Genomic DNA, 16984 nt, shown 5'->3' on the forward strand with positions numbered 1-16984 from the left:
CCACTCTCTGCGGCACAACGTTTCCAGCACATTTTAACAAAGGTGTAATTTGTTGATATTGCTGGTTCAGGAGACCGAATTCCAAACGTACCTGGGTTGGGGAGGACAGTTTTTGGAAGACTGCTTTATAGACCTGTGTTTGGAGCAGATTTGAGATAGCTGTCTCCTTGCTATATTGCCAAACCGCACGTCAGGACGAGAAGTTGTGCAGCCTTCACAGTCAGGAGATGGCTACGTGACAGACCGCTCTGTTTCTTATTCAGAAGCTTGAAGGTATATATTAAAGACTGTGCTTTTGCTTGTAATGTCTTCTTGTGGTTGGTAAACGACAGTGGGCGCCCCAAGGTGATTACCAGGTATTTATGTGAATGTTCTGACTCCACTTGCTCGCCTTTAATGAACCACTTGTCCTTATTGTGTATGAAGTCTACTGGACATACCACTTTCGTTTTCTGCAGGTTCAGCTCTAGCCCTTGTTGCTCGACATAACTTGCCAGTGCTTTGATCACTGTTTGCAAGCTGATTGGTGTTTGGCTTAGAGCGAAAATGTCAACATATTGCAAGCATATGAGTTTTCTCATTTGCCAGAATAGGTGAGGCTATCAACGTTTGTTAGGTAGCTGTTCATGTCGGCTGAATATAAGTTGAACAAACTCTGAGCCAGAACGCACCCATATTTCATGCCGTTTTTTTTATGTTAATCTTTGAGGTGATTTTGCCAATTTTTCCTGTGCCCATGTGTCGCTGTGTAAGGCTATGATTGGTTTGAGCATTTACTCTAGCATGCCCTGATCTTTCAATTTTGACCAAAGGCGTTCGTGCGGCATTCGATCGAATGCTGGTTCGAGGTCAGTAAAAAAGGCAAACAGCCTCGTTTTCCTCCTTATTGTGTTTTCTGTCAAGATGCCAAGAGTTGCTAGGTTAGTTGCGGTTCCCATGCCGGGGCAAAACCCGGTTTGGGTTTTTGTTTTCAATTGTTTCTCCTCTATCCAGTCGCGTAGATCTTGTAAGGTACAAGCGCCATCGATTTTAACTTCCACGTCTATTAGAGCCATCAGCCTGTAATTGCCTGGTGACATGGGACTTTCATTTTTGTATATTGGGTGGAAAATGTTCCCCTTCCAAGACGTTGGTACGCTTTTAAGGAAATAAATGTGATTAAAAAGGTGTTGGGCTCTTGACCCAAAGCCCATATTTTGCTTGAATAATACGTTTGCCAATCCGTTCGGCCATGTTCTTTTCTATTATTTTTCCACAGTAGACCCCACCTCATGCTGGCTTTGTTTTGGGTCAGGCATCTGGTTTCCTGGAGGGGAATGCTTTCGTCATTTCTTCGGTTGGATCTACTGTGATCGGTTGACGCCTGCCTTCTCACAATTGCGGGGATGGAATATATTTATCGTACGAGCGCTTCCAGGTTTCCTCGGAAATGCCTGCTTTTTGATGGCGAGTCTGGACCTTGGTTTGCCCATTAATTATACTCCAAAACTCTTTGCCATTGGGCTTATATGAACTGATGCTATAAGTGAGTATATAACTATTGCTGCCAATCTTTCCAGGAATGCTATGGCTTCCTCCGGTCTGCTCGAGATGCATTTCGTCACCAAGGGGAAAGTGTCACTACACCGCATTGAGGCCACTCCATTCTTGTCATTGTGAAAAAAAAGACTGCATGGATAATATTAAATACCTAAAAAACAAGCATTTACAATGCAATGGTCTCTGCATTATTAAAGGTAGAGCTATTGGCATTGCCCCTTATTTTTTTAAATTTTAAATCATAAATAAATGGCATTGTCATTTACATTGCCAATAGCTTAATCGTTTGCATATGCGAGACCTATTGCATTAGCACCCACACACAGAGTAAGTAGTAGAGTGAGTAGTTGATAGTGAGTAGGAGAGAGTTATTAGTAAAGAGTATTAGAGAGCGAGTAGTAAAAAGTGAAAGAGTGAGTATTCTATGGTGAGAGAGTGAGGCAGGATATAAATCCCTTGTAGGTTTATATTAAACACAATCGTTTTCTCAAGCACAGTGCAAGTGCTATACAGGTGAAACCTAAAATGAGTACCAGGCATTAGCAAATGATCACCTGAATGGAAATGTACAGATTTGTTTAATCCTGCACTTTGGCGCTGACAAATTTGGTGGAAACCGGATACTGTAAAATATTCAAAATATATATGTTCACAAACCAACGCACTTACTGCCCTCAACCCTCTGCCCTCTGCCCTCTGCCCTCTGCCCTCTTCCCTCTTCCCTCTTCCCTCTTCCCTCTGCCCTCTGCACTCAGCCCTCTGCCTTCTGCCCTCTTCCCTCAACCCTCTTCCCTCAACCCTCTGCACTCAGCCCTCAGCCCTCAGCCCTCAGCCCTCAGCCCTCAGCCCTCAGCCCTCAGCCCTCAGCCCTCAGCCCTCAACACACTGCCCTCAACACACTGCCCTCAACACACTGCCCTCAACACACTGCCCTCAGCCCTCAGCCCTCAGCCCTCAGCCCTCAGCCCTCAGCCCTCAGCCCTCAGCCCTCAGCCCTCAGCCCTCAGCCCTCAGCCCTCAGCCCTCAGCCCTCAGCCCTCAGCCCTCAGCCCTCTGCACTCTCTGCACTCTCTGCACTCTCTGCACTCTGCCCACACCACATCATCAAAGCTGTGTGAATAATAACTGCATCAGCCCCGTGCCTGAGGTGCATCGTCAGAGCTGTGTGAATAATAACTGCGTCAGCCCCGTGCCTGAGATAGAGGATAGCAAAGAAGCCGGGGGCAGAAGTAGCGAGAAAGGTGTTAAGGGAGAGGCAGGGGAGGGAGAGACAGCAAGGAAGAATGAAGGGAGAAAGAGAATGAGTGTGAGGCCGAGAGGGCCCGGCGTAGAGCCAGGGCTCTCGGCACGACTCCCCACATCTGCTTACACGACTCCTCCGTTGCAACGCTGGGGTCCGCCTTCGCTTGTCCCTGTTTCAAAAACTAATAGAAACCACTCAGAAGAGCATGTGCTTCCTAAAACAGATCATTGAACACTTGCATTCAGTCATTCATTCTTTAGGCGTTCGTATACCCCGAACAGGGCCAGGCATGTATCACTAAGGCGCAATTTGAATGCCGGCTCCAGCAGGCGGAGATACGCTGTACTGCTGTGTATGTGTATGTTGGGGAGAGGGCCCGGGCTGCCCCACAGCACCTGAGGCCCATACACGAGTAAGTGATCGCGGAAGCACTATGTACAGCAAGGAGGGGGGTCCCCCGCTCCAGCGCCAATGTTCTCCCACTGTTGCCTTTGTGCACAGCCCCCCTCTATTCTGGCGCTGCATCCCATAAACCCATGCTGGTGCCCCCACCTCCGCTTAGGTCCTGCCCCACCACATGTGCCCCATCCCCCCTCGGGATAGTGGTCAGTCAGTCACGCTGGTGCTCCCACCTCTGCTTGGGTCCTGCCCCACCCCATGTGCTCAAAGGTGAACACTGCCACGGGTAGCTGTGTATATCCTCGGAGAGATGCCAGCTGCGGACTGTGTGCGGACACGCACATACATACACACGCTTTCACACAAGCATCTTCAGACACACAGCCCCCTCCTTCCCAGCAGTGGTCATGCACTCACGCTGGTGGCCCCACCTCCGCTTGGGTCCTGCCCCGCCCGTATAGTCACGGTGGACACAGGAGCAGTGAGCTCTGTGCACTCAGAGAGACTGCCATCTCCGGTTAGTGTGGTAAACACACGCACACACTCTTCACACGCACGGCCCTCCTTCCACCTCCGTGTGCCCGGCCACGGAAGGGAGAGACACAACAGTCAAAGCACACATGCAACGCACAAAAAAAACCTGCACCCCCTCCGTGTGTTCACTCCCTCGTGCTCGATGTGAGTGCAAGCCTGCCTGGTCACTGTCCACAGTGGTGAAAGGCAGAGCCAGGAGGAGTTGAAGGATCTTTAATAACTCTTGTCCACGAGCTCATCCCTGGTGCTTAGAGGGGGGGAGCACACGCACCACTGCTCACAGTGTAGACCCCCACCGAGCAGAAAGGCACCATGTATCACTAAGGCGCAATTTGTGAATATTATGATAACTCAGTTCACTTTTGCACATCACTCCCATTTTACCGGTATTTTTTTCAAACCTCGGTACCCGTCAAAAAAAATTCAAAATAGTTACCCTTAGCTAAAAAGTCATCCCGCACTGCACTTCAAGGCGCTACGTGCACTCCAGCCTCGCGGATGTTTGTTGCTTCACCGGATGCACTTTCTGTCGCCCGGGCATCTACGACGACTTAATTCTGTGTAGAGGTGCGCACAGAGGCGTCTCGTGGCGGCAGCAGGGGAACTATGACACGCAGGATGCTACACAAAAAATCCCCAGTAACTTTCAGTTCCTCTAGGCTCCCGAGCTGTGTGGCTGTTGCAAGGCAGCCTCAGCCTCTCATCCGAGATGCTGGAGAGACGAGGATAATGATTCCAGGGACTTGATGGCTGGGGAGGGGGGTACAGGAGACGGGGAATGGAGGGGGAGGGCGAGGCAGGGGGATGGAGGAGCAGAGAGAGCGACGAGGTGGAAATTTCATTTCTCCCACTAAAGCGTTTGCTGAGACTTCAAGGTATAATCTATCCCAGATCCTTTCCCAGAGAGGCGAAACTTGGTGTGATTAAGTTTCCCACACGATGCTCACATTTGGTGCGCTCCAAACATCCCTCCCCACAAAGATAGGTGGCGTGTGTGGCGGGGTCTCTCCTCCCTGTGATAATACAGAGGAGAAAGAGAAAACAAGCTACATGCTTTCTCCGAGGCGAGGCAGAAATGCCTCGGAGAAAGCATAGTCTTTTTCAGATTCAGGGGCGTGGTTTACTTTCTCTCCTCTTCCCATTAGCTGGAAGGTAAAATTCCAGCCAATGGGAAGAGGAGAGAAAGTAAATAGAAAGGCTTAAAAAAACTCCCCCGAATACGAAAAAGACGGGGCTTGAACCGAGTGATGCCCCTCTCCTCCAATGGCTGGCCTCCGTTTAGGAAGCCAGCAAATGGAGTAGAGGGGCGGGTTCAAGCCCCCTTACTAAAAAACATAAATTCTTCGGAGCTCCGCCCCACTGCTCACAGCAGTGCGACGGAGTCCTCGACCTAAAAAAGTTGTACAAATTACCTCTTCTTTTTTCCTAGTGTTCAATCAGAGACCGAAGTGAGATGAAAGGTGTGTGAAAGGGCGAAGAAGGCTTTACGTGAAAATGAGCAAATGCTAGTTTTTTACCCTTGGGAATTTTGAGATATTCATTGACAAAAAGAAGTATGTTTAATGGAAAGTTTAATGGTTATTGGACAGAAATTCCATAGAGCGCTCGGAGAGTATTAGGAACAGCAGATAACAGATAGCAAATGTATTCAGAAAACGGTAACCGGTAGCAACATGAACCTGAGAAAAATAAGGATGTCTTGCTACTATAAAAGAACACAAAGGAAGTAGTACAAGAGCTAGAAACAGCCCACCATCCCCTACTGGTAGCCAGACACCACACTTGGTTAGCCCAACTCTTGTCAGGAATGAGCGGGATTTTCATTCTCTCTGTTTACACCTCCCTCCCTCTACAGTCTCCTCTCCTAGGTAAAGCAATCTGTCAATTTTAATTAGCAAACACAAAATATCATAGTGTACCCAGAAGCGCCGCAAGGATATGTACCTATGCCCTTTTACAACAGGGTTGAAGGCGGCCTCCTTGAATAACACGAGCAGTGATCAGTCACACACCCAATGGAAGGCCAACATTCAACAAGAGCATTGTTCATTATCTTCATGAATGATGAAATGTTAATGTAACTTTTTCAATCAGTTATTTTGATATGCTTTAAACAAATGTCTGTAAAAATATTTTAGTTTGCCAAGAATAGCGTTGTTGCTGAAGCCAAAGAGTACTGGAAGATAGCTGCCAAAGTTTCGTAGACCTTTTCTGTAGCACACCGTTAAAATTGCTTGTGAAAACCCAAAGTCGAAATGGGGGCACACCGTTTCAAATTTAAGAGAACATCAGAGGGTAGGTAGGTTTAGTGCGCTGCCAGCAGTTCTGTTTTCCCGAGCTACTCGAGTGGAGGTGGCAAATGGCAGGAAGGAGCGATGAACACTCTTGGATACAAAAGAGTTTGCCAACTGATTTATTTACTTTGCCTCACTGAAACGAAACGCTTGGGCACAAGTTAGTGTTTTTATTGGGGTTTGGAAAAGGGTAATCGTGAAGTGGGACAGACCGTAAGCCAATGCTGAGTTGTTGTGGACCGTTCGTTGACAGGGTGTATGTATGCTTTTAGATTTTGTGGATTGCAGTTGCTCTGTTTATTCGGTATTTGATTAATGGACTAGGACAGGAACAAAAAGTTCCAGTATGTTTATCAAAACTTTCTGTACCAATTTTCACCTTGACCTCAAGCTCTTGGGCTGCCCTGTGGCATTTACGAGATGTGTACTTCGGAAATACCCGCGTCAAAACACCCGCTTCAAAACACAACTACGTGCATCTTTTTGTGGACAAAGTATGGTGGAATGCGGACATTTATGATTCTTTGCTTATTATCCTATATGGATTATAAGTCAGTGTTTTTCTAAAACATGATCTTGTTCGTGGATGTTTAATATATAGAGTAAAGTACATTTGTTTTTGTTTATTTTAATTGCGTAGTTTATTTCAATAGCAAGTTCTGCTCATTCTAGCTATTGTACAGCAGTATTTAATTTGAAAATGCAGTTCTTTCCGTCACAAAACGTAATTAACTCTTGAAAACCATACGTTTGTTCTTTTTCAGACTGTGTTTATATTGAGTCTCGAAGGCCCAACATGCCATACTTCATATGTAGCATCCAGGACTTTAAACTGGTAAGTGCCTTTGTCCAGGTTCTTTTTTGATCTGAGTGATTGTCTAGCTTAATTTTTCATTCCGATGTGTTTGGTTAACATATGTGTGTGCACTTTGTCTTTTAGACCCATAGCATTGTTATAAAGTGTATGACGTTTTAATTAATTTCAATATTTTCCCTTTAAAGACTTTAGAATGTTTTATGTCTTTGTGACTTGCATAGAGCTTCTGACTACCGTCAGTTGGAGTTCTGGGTCTTGTTGCAGCACCTTGTCCGGTCGGAAGCTTCTAAACTGTGATGGTGGAAAATTAACATTATTTCCATCATTGTTTGGTCTCACTTTTAAACAAGCATTGTATAAGGGCCAACTCTTTCAGTAACTCTTAATTCACAAATTCTAAGTGCGTAGTATCCTGTGTTCCCATTCCCTGTATGTCTCAGCTGGTGTCTGGAATGATGACTGAATGATACAATAGAGTCTTGGAGTCTGGTCTGGAGTGGAAGCTTGGAGATAAGGGCACTTTGAATAAGAATGGAAATATTCCTACCAGAGTTACTCCAGTCTTTTGTATTAAGACCCTCCCCTCCAATTTCAGCATTCAGGCGATGAGTTAAGGACCTGTGTGAAAATATTGCAAGACTGGTGGCAGTTGGGAGCCATTTCTGGCAGGGGTGCAGGCCTGTTGGAAGGAAAATGGATCTGTGACCATGGAGGACTAGTTTGGGGCCACCCACCCTCAAATAAGTGGTGTCAGTTGAGGCTGCCTAGCAGGAAGTTGACTGTGACACAGGATAGACCATTTGGAGGGTCTTATGTGCATTCTGCATATTTTGTGAATTTGAGCATCAACAGGTAAATGGGGACTCTCTCTCGAAGAGGGTCTTGTGTTTGGAACCATAACAGTGCAGCCTGCTCATGAGAATGCAACACCAATGTCCTGGATTCCAAAACTGGGTATCGGAGTGGAGGTGCTGATTATGTACATTTGGACTTTATGAAGGAGGTTAGCAATATGTTGGATTAGTAGAGGTCTGGAGACATTAAAGAAAGACTACCCAAGGCCTCCTGATTAGTTTAAAAAGAGATCTAGGACTGACTTAAAGGACATTGGCGATAGCAATGAAAGTGTATTGCTAGAGGATATGCGGTATCTTGAAGTAAGACCATCACCTGCCTGGCATTTCTCCAATTGCAATGTTAGAATATGAATCCGTTAATTATTCAATGGGTTATTTAGAATTCATGGCGTGTGTTCTACTATTTGGCTGTTAAGAAAAGTGCCTTGTTTCGAAACAGTTTGATGGACGACTCTTGTGTATTGACATGTTGCATATTCTTGGTAATACATGTGTCGACTTAGTAGGTTTCTATGTAAGTTATCTCCATTTTGGGGATTTTAGTTTATGATAATGGCTGTGGTGTGCTGAATGTTTAATAATACAAGCCTGGTGGGGGATGTTAAACCAGTTTGTTGCTTCGAACGTTCTGCGCCAGTGCTGAACGTTCGAAGAAACGGGTGCGGCCGCGTCGGCCACCGAACGTGCGCAGCACTGGCAAGGTAGTGCTCGCGACGACCGTTGGCCGACGGCAGCACTAAAGGGGTTAAATAGTTCACCTGTGGGTTATTTTAAGACCATACTGTGAACATTTACTTTTGCCCTCTGTGTTTTTTATGATGCAGTCTACTTAGCAGTGTGGGGAAGAGTGTTGAGTACCTATCTGTGCGCTGTTTTGTAGATATGTGCTGGTTGTGCATGTCATAGTATTGCAGATGTGGGAAAGAGTAGTACCCCATAGCGAAAGATACATTTGTAGTTTACTTGTGAGTTGCTGTGATATGGGGAAAGTACAGTACCCTATTGCTAGAAGTAGCATGCAGGGAGTATGTGAAAGAATGTACCCGGGGATCCACACCCTTGTAGGCAATTAGGCTCTGGGATGCGACATAGCTTTTGTAGTAGCGTGCGGGAATAGTATATTCTGTGCAATATCTTTAATTGTACTAGTTAAGTCGTGATGGTATGGAGGCCTCTCTAGCCGATGCTAGTGCATATAACCTTCATCATCTATGTCTCCTAGTTCCACCTCCCACTTGCTGCGGAGAACTACCGTGGGGTCTGGGAGATTGTTGATAAGTTTGCGGTATTTGAGTGAGATCTCTTTCTTATCTAGGCAGTCAGCGAGGAGTCTGTCCTCCAGGGGGGAGGATTCTGCCAGTGTTGTACCTGGTGGAATGGCCCCTTGCAAAGCATGTTTGATTTGTGCATAGCGATACTGCTCCGTATCCGCCATACCGTATTTTTCCTGCAGGGCTGGAAATGTGATGACTTCACCCCTTATCCACAATTCACCTATTTTGGAGACACCAATGAGGTCCCACTGCCTGAAACCCTTAGTATTCGCCAGGGTACCTAGACAACGTGTGTCCCAGAGCGGTGTGGCTAGCATGAGCACTCCCTCCCATCCCAGGGCCCTCTGTGCCGTGTGCCAGATCTTAACCGCGTGGGCTGTTGGGCCTGTGAATGTGTGGCGTCGTTTGTTGGTGTAGAGAGCCCTCATAAGCTGGTCTGGGGGGAGGACAGTCCTATCAAGTCTGGATCCTGTTGCGGAGCATGGATCCATTGATTGACTACCATTAGTTGTGCAGCCCAGTAGTACAGTTTAACACTGGGCAGGGCGATTCCCCCCCGTCGTACCAGGAGCGGATCAATTTGGAGTGCGCTATGCGGGCTGGTTTTCCGTCCCATAAGAGTGCGGCGATTTCTGCGTCTATTGACTTAGAATAGGTGAGAGGGACCGGAAAGGGGGTGTTTTGCAATGCATAGAGGAACCTCGGGAGTGAAAGCATCTTAAATAGCGCAGCCCTCCCCAACAGTGTGAGCGGTAAAGAGCGCCAATGGGTTCCATCTTATTTTAGCCTCTGTAGAGGTTTCAGCAAATTTTCTTCCTCAAAAATCGATCCCTGTGGCGTGACTTATATTCCCAGGTGTTTAAAACCCCATGCGACCGTTTGTAGGGTGCAGTCAAGGGGCAGCGTGGGTGTTTGACCGCGTAAGACGTATAGAAGCGATTTAGCCCAGTTAATGGTATATCCCGACACCTCCCCGTAGATCTTGAGTATGCCCATCAAAGCTGCCAGGTATGAGGTAGGGGACATTAGATAGAGCAATACGTCATCTGCGTAGAGAGAGATGCGATCTTCCCATCCCGCCCCCCATGTGCCCCCCCCCCCCCCCCGGATAAGAGGATCCAAGCAAATTTTCACAGCCAGTGGTTCCAATATGAGTGCAAACAGAAGCGGGGACAAGGGGTATCCCTGCCTCGTTCCACGCCCCAGTGTGATTGTACGCGATGTATGGCCATTGGCAACCACTTGTGCCAGGGGTGCAGTGTAAAGGAGTTTAATCCAACCACAAAATTTAGGGCTGAAGCCCATCTTTCTTAGTACTGCGAACAAAAATGGCCACTCAACAAGATCGAATGCCATTGTTGTGGTCAGGGAAAGAATGGCTGCGTCTTCCCGTAGCATGGGAATGCGGTGCAGGACTCCATTAATGCGCCGTAGGTTAAGTGATGTGTTTGTCCTGGGCATAAAGCCCGATTGGTCCGGGTGTACCAATGCTGTGAGGTGGGGCTGTAATCGCAGTGCCAGGAGTTTCGCTAGGACTTACGCATCTACGTTCATCAGGCAGATTGGCCTATATGAGGATGTTTGGTCGGGTGGTTTGCCAGGTTTGTGAACCGTGACGATGGTGGCTAATCTTTGGTCATTCGTGAGTGCGCCCCTTTCCAAACAATCGTTATACATGGGAAGCATATACGGAATGATCTGTCGCGAATTGTTTTCTAAAGTTACACGGGTAAGCCATTCGGTCCCATTGCCTTTCCAGTGTGTAATGCTGCTAGGGCCTTCCCCAATTCCTCTCCTGTTAAGTCGCCCTCAAGAGCCTGTGCGTCCTCCTGGGACAGCGTGGGAAGGGGTATGTCTTGAAGGAATTGCATGCTGTCCTCTTCTGTCACCCCACCTCGTGCGGTGTATACGGTTTCATAATAGTTGGCCAGTTCCTCTACTATTCGTGGGGGAGAAGTCGTGTGTGTGCCATCTGGGAGCGCCAACGTGGCAATCCACCTATTTGCCCTGTCCTTCCGTTCAAGCCACGCGAGCATTTTCCCAGTCTTGTCTCCTAATTCGTAGACCCTATGCAATGTGTCAGTTAGTCTAGTTTTGGCCATGTCCTCTGCATAGGCCCTGTATTCTAGAGACGCTAGTGTTAGTGTGTGCGCCGTTTCCTCCGTGGGGTCCGAGGCATGGGCTAATTCTGCAGTCTGGACCACTGTTTCTAGTGACTCGATGGTTGCCCTCTGCTCTTTTTTGTGCCTAGTGATATTGGAGATGGCTTGTCCTCTAACCACTGTCTTTTATGCCTCCCAGAGGATTGAGGGCGAGTTTACAGAGTCTAGGTTTTCGTCTAAGTAGTGTGTGGTGGAGGTTTTCAATACTTTCACAATCACGCTATTTTTTAAATATCCCAGATAGATCGGGAATATTCTTTGCCGTCTAGTGGGTTGTGCTGTGTTGGTGAGTTGCACTGGGGTCTGACCTCCCCCTTGGGAGATGTTCTAAGGCTGTTCTCTTTTCAGGGGGGATCGCCAGTGTCAGCATGTAGTCTATCCTGGAGAGACTATTGTGGGCTCCCGAGTGAAATGTGTAGTGGCAGTCATGGGGATGTTTAAGTCTCCACATATCTACCAGTCCTAAAGCGTCCAGGAAGTCTTCAAACATTTGGTTAGATCTGGCAGCCTCACAAGGAGGCTGCCGATCCACCGCCGCATTCAGTACTGCGTTGAAATCGCCTCCAATGATTAGTTCCCCCTCCGGGAGTTCGAGTAGTAGTTTTCCCAGGTCTTGGAAAGCCCCTTGATGTAGCGCTGGGGGGGGATGTATACCGATAGTATATTATAGGGCCGCCCCTCCCATTGACAATTGACCGCAGCAAAACGCCCCTGGTCATCGGCCCAAGTGTGTTTGATCAGCAGTGGAGAATTTTTTTGGGCGAGGATACCCACCCAGCGGGAGCCAGAGGAGAACTCTGCGTGTGTGACCATCTTGAAACCCCAACGGTTAAGAGCCTTGCAGGCCGTTCCTACCAGGTGCGTTTCCTGCAGCAGAACCAAGGTGGGTGCTTTCTTTTTTAAATATTGGAGGAAGAGCCCTCGTTTAATTTTATGACCCAGCCCGTTAACATTCCACGAAATAATTGTTAGTGGGGGAGAGATCAATGGTTGTGCTTGGGGGTTGAGTGCCGAAAGATCATGATCAGCCATAGTCTCCAGTGAGCAAGTGTATCAGTACCATCGGTTTCAGTACTCGGACCGGGTCCGGTACGTGTGAGTGCCCAGATTATACCCCAGGGCGTCTGCTCGTGAAGATTCGCCTCAGTCGGGTCAGTATGCCTGAGTGTGTGGATAGGAACCAGAGTTTTGTGTTGTGTGTGCATGTGAAAAGCCAGCCTAGTTAGGAACATGTAACAGGAACAAAAACTAAAACTTAATACGCGTAAACCCCCGTACCCCCCACCCTGCCTCCCTGCCCGACAGACAATAAACCTTCCACCTCCCCAACTGAGCAGAGTGCTTACAGTCCCAACTCATGAAGATTGTTCGTGGGGGTGAGACTTCTGTGTCCGCTGTCGAACCCTCCTCTCCGAGAGTGACCATGCAGTGCCATTTGTAACTAGAAGTCCTACCTGCATGGATCTCTTCTTGCGTGACCAGAGTCTTACCATGTTCGGCCAACCGCGAGTGGCGGCCAGTCGTCTCACCTTCTCCCTGTGTGCCCGACGAATCTCATCCTGTTTAAAGAAGAGTAGGCGAATGTCTTAGTCCAAGATATAAGCACCAAAGGGACGGGTGTCAGTGTCCATAGTGAGTCGTCCCGTGCTTAGTCTGCGTCGTTGGTTATCCGAGGGCTTCTATTTCCGTGGTTCCATTGTTGGTCGCGATTCCCGGGCCCTCTCGCCGGTCTCCATCCCTCTAGCCAGACCTGGGTTGCTTGTGGCGAATCAAAGAACCATGTTTTCCCTTCGGGTTCAACACGCAATTTCGCTGGAAAAATTATAGAGTACTTGAGCTCCCGAGCACGTAGTTCCTTCTTTACCTCCGCGAAGCCTTGTAGCTGTTGGGCTACGGCCGCTGTGTAGTCGGGCTAGAAGTGAATTTCAGAGTTATCAATTTTGATCGGCGGTAGAGTGCGCGCTGCTTGTAAAATGGCGTCCCGGTCTCTGAAGTTGAAAATGCGGGCTAAGATGGGCCGAGGTGGAGCCCCGGGCTTCGGCCTTCCTCCTGGCACTCGTAGGCTCGTTCCACTGAGAAATAGTTCGACAGCCCCTTGGGTTGGAGCTGATTATGTATGAGGTCCTCAACGTAGAGGTCTAGGGCCGGGCCGCGTTCGGATTTTAGTACGCCAATCAGGCGCACATTATTACGTCTCGAGCAGCCTTCCTGATCGTCCAGCTTTGCTCTCAGCATGACGTTGTCGTCTTCCAGCCTTTGGACTCTACGCTGCATGTCCGACGTGTCCCCTATGAGTTCGGTAGTTGTCTTCTCGACCTCCACAAGGCGGTCAGACATTCTCGCAAAATCAGCTCTAATCAGGGAGACATCCGTAGTGATCGTGCCCATTGAGGTTTGCATAGTCTTTAGGGCCGCCATGACGTCATGAAGAGTGCTCTTATCTGCGTTACTCGGTTCGCCCGTGGGCTGGGGCGGTGTCCATGTTGGTTCCCCCCTCAGTGTCTGGTGGGTCCTTGTGGTAAGCAAATTCCTCCAATTTCGAGACCTGCTGGCCCCTTGTCCCCCTGCCACTCATCACAGCAGTCGTAGGTTGTAGGGTGTAAGATACTGGTCGGGGTATCCAGTGCAGTGTCCCCAAAACACACCTGTCTAGCGTCAAACCCCTCAGTGGCCGGGAGAGCTGCGTGAGTAGGTCGTGGTCTGTGCCCAGCTGTAGCTTCTGCTCCCTGACTAGGTTGCTGCGTTAATGGCCGAGATTGCGACAGTGTTAACAATGGCGTTATTGGAGTCCCAAGGACCGAGCCCGAGCAGTGTCGTGGCTGGTGGGTGAGCAGGATGGTGAGATGCCAGTGAGACCCTGCGGCTCAATGTCGGGTCAGTCTCTGCCGGTCAGTGTTAGAAGTGCGCTATTCCTCCCCACCTTTGTGTTCTCCTCAGCCCCCTGGGGTCGTGCCGGTACTTACAGGTGCCTGTCTCGTGTCACTCGGAGCCTGGGTGGATGACAAGCTCTGTCCGGGTAGCTGTCAATGTCCTCAGATATGGTGTATGCGCCTTCGTCCGTCGCCTCCAGGACGCTGCACACATGCGGGAGATGGCGGCCGCCGCAGCGCGTGAGTCCTGCTAGGCTTGCCTTGTACTAGAGTCCCCGGCTCCTGGCGCCAAAACAGGCCGCAATTTTCACCACGACGTAGCGTCTCAGGGGAACCACAGACAGAGATGCGGGTGGGAGCAAAGTGCACCGGAAGGTCTGACGCTTCTGGTCATGCAGTTTAGCAACTGCAAGGAGAACAGATTAATTGTTGGATCTTGAGAGGAGGGCCCTTCAGTCACAGAGCTCTCTCAGATTGCGGCCATCTTGGCTGGTGGCTAGCCATGCCCCCCTCTAGCATTCTTTTTTGAGAAGTTGCATGGGGGAGAAACCCATGGTGTGCCAAGTTGTGGAAGAGTATTACTTTTTTTGTGAGGTTGCCAAGGACGTCTCCAATGGACTGAAAGTGTGGGGACTTGTAGTAGTAGGTACCTGTTGTGAATATTTTGCATGATGGAGTACCCCATGGTGTGCGATATGAGAGAGAAGTGACATGTAGCAAGAGCTTTATGGGCAAGTACCCGTAGAGTGAAAATGTGGGGAAGTGTAGTACCCCCGTGTTGTAGGTGAATAGCCACATGTTTCGCCTATGTGATTTGCCATCAGTCACTGTACAAATGGGAAAATTTGACAGGGGTGTGGTACAAGAGGCAGAGTACACTTGTTATTGTTTGTGGTGTGTTTTATTTAGTTTGCATATAATGGAGTCAGTCAGTGTTGTTGATTTGGTGTGTCACTTGTATTACCAGACTGTTCTAGTGTTGTTGTGCTTTGTACTTTTTTCAGTATGTCTGCTGGCGGCAGTCATTATTGTGTAAGAAGGACGTCCTCATTTTTCCTTTTGTGGTACTGTGTGCAGATTAATGTCAGTTTTGTGTCTGGGTTGTGTCACTTTTGTGGTGCAGCCAGATGCAAAATCCTTTTTGGCATTTGTTGTGCCATAAAAGTTGATTTGCATGGTTTAGCAAATACAAAGTAACACAGGACAGCACATATTGCTGTCTTGCGTTACTTTGCATTAGGTAAGCAGACTTTCCATGCATCCACCCATGTATTCTGACAAAACCAAGATTTACAAAGACTTGTCAACTTTGGTTTGCTCTAAGATGATGCACTTACCAGGCAGGCCCGTAACAAGGAGAAATAGCTTCATTCTCCTTGTTACTACCTCTTTCCATGAGAGAAAGAGGAATACGGATCTAAAGATAGTTTTTTTCAACAAAAACAATCCGGCCTGTCTTTCTGTGATGTGTTAAAGAAAAGTAAATCTGGCCCTTACTGCTTTCTTCAGCCTGTCTATTGGTTATATTGTCTGGGCACCAGTGCAACTGGAGGGTGGGTGTGTTGCCGTGATGGGCTGCACCTTTTGTGTGTGGTGGAGTGCTTTCTTCTCCTTCTGGGGTCGTGTGTGTTGCTTGTGGAAGATGTTAAAGTGTAAGTTTGTGTCATCCTCAGCTGCGTAGGTTAAGGTGATATCGAAGTTTGTGGACTTTGTCTATTAATTATATTGTGAGGACGGGTATTGTTTTAGGGATCCGGTCAAAGGAGATTTTTTTTTAAGGTATTGTATGGTTGAACTTTGTTTATTTTTTTAGTTTGTGCCGTGAATGTGTAGACTTGTGGATGATTAAGACACCCTTTGTTGAAGAAAGCTGGCAGGTTTCATGCCCTGGCTATCTTGTGATCGAGCATCAATAAATAAATACATGTCCTGCATCCATACATTTTTTATGGTGTTTTCATAAGAGTGCAGATGTGGTGGTATGGCCTCCTGTCCGAAGTGCACGAACATGAGTCCTCTCGCCTGTCCCTTCATATAAGGATCGTTCCACATTGGAAGTGCCTAATGCTACCCCATGATGTCTGCATACTATACAGTCTGATCTGGGCAGGCGTGTGAGTCTCATGTTAATTGATTCTTTGACATTAGTTATACACTTAGGATATGGGAATATGTTTACTATAGTATGGTATCTGTTGTTCTAACATGTTACCTTTATAGTGCGTCACATACAAAATGTTATGTCCTCAATAGTACGTCTGCAATGTGACTTTATCAATACACCATCTGAGAAAATAGATATATATACACATCTGTGAGCAAGGGCAACTGCCCGAAACGCGTCAGACCGTGAGCTCTGTCAACTTTGTTGCAATAAACATCCTTGCCTGAAATTTGGGATTTGTGTGGTCTCTGTTCGCCAAGCCGGCTGCTGGAGGTGCAGGGACCATTGAACTTGGACTAAATATATATATCTCCATATCCGTGAGCAAGCGAGATCGGCTGATCTCGAAACTCGTAGGGTGTTTTTCTTCTGTCAATTAAACTCTGACAACACCGTTCTACATTTGGGCTCCGACTCTGGTTTTTCTACAATGGAACACGAACCTGGAGTGTGTGGAATTTAAGGGGCTGGCGAACCCCGTCGTGAGCCCGCCGTCCAAGTGGCTCGAGCACGCCATCCCTGTGTGTGTTGCATATATATATATATATATGTATATATATTATTCCAAGTTTGCTCCAAAGACGAGTTCCGCACTCCGAAGCAGGGTAGGTAACAGCCTTTATTGATGAACAAGCAGCTTTTCTCATCTCGTTACTGAAGTCCTTTAACCTGACGCGTTTCGGGGAATTCGTTCCCCTTCCTCTGAGGCTTGCATGAGTAACTTCAATGTGTGGATATCTGCCAAGTCCTCTGCGTGCTCTTTCTTTCTTTATTGACCTCAGGTGTGTCATCGCGCTGAAACATCAGTATTATGCTCCGTTGGAAATCCTG

General features: G+C 47.9%; 1 protein-coding gene across 10 annotated transcripts in view; it reads left to right on the plus strand.

Annotated features, from left to right (window-relative positions):
- RERE (arginine-glutamic acid dipeptide repeats) overlaps nt 1-16984 on the plus strand; it is a 1284697-nt gene that overhangs the window by 393837 nt on the left and 873876 nt on the right. For all 10 annotated transcript variants that reach the window (XM_086921406.1, XM_086921411.1, XM_086921410.1 and 7 more), the window contains exon 3: nt 6774-6844. In XM_086921406.1, the coding sequence (XP_086777532.1) occupies nt 6774-6844 (71 nt within the window). The remainder of the gene's footprint in view (nt 1-6773; nt 6845-16984) is intronic.

Source organism: Lissotriton vulgaris, chromosome 5, assembly GCF_964263255.1.
Source record: "Lissotriton vulgaris chromosome 5, aLisVul1.2, whole genome shotgun sequence".
In the NCBI taxonomy this organism is placed as follows: Eukaryota; Metazoa; Chordata; class Amphibia; order Caudata; family Salamandridae; genus Lissotriton; species Lissotriton vulgaris.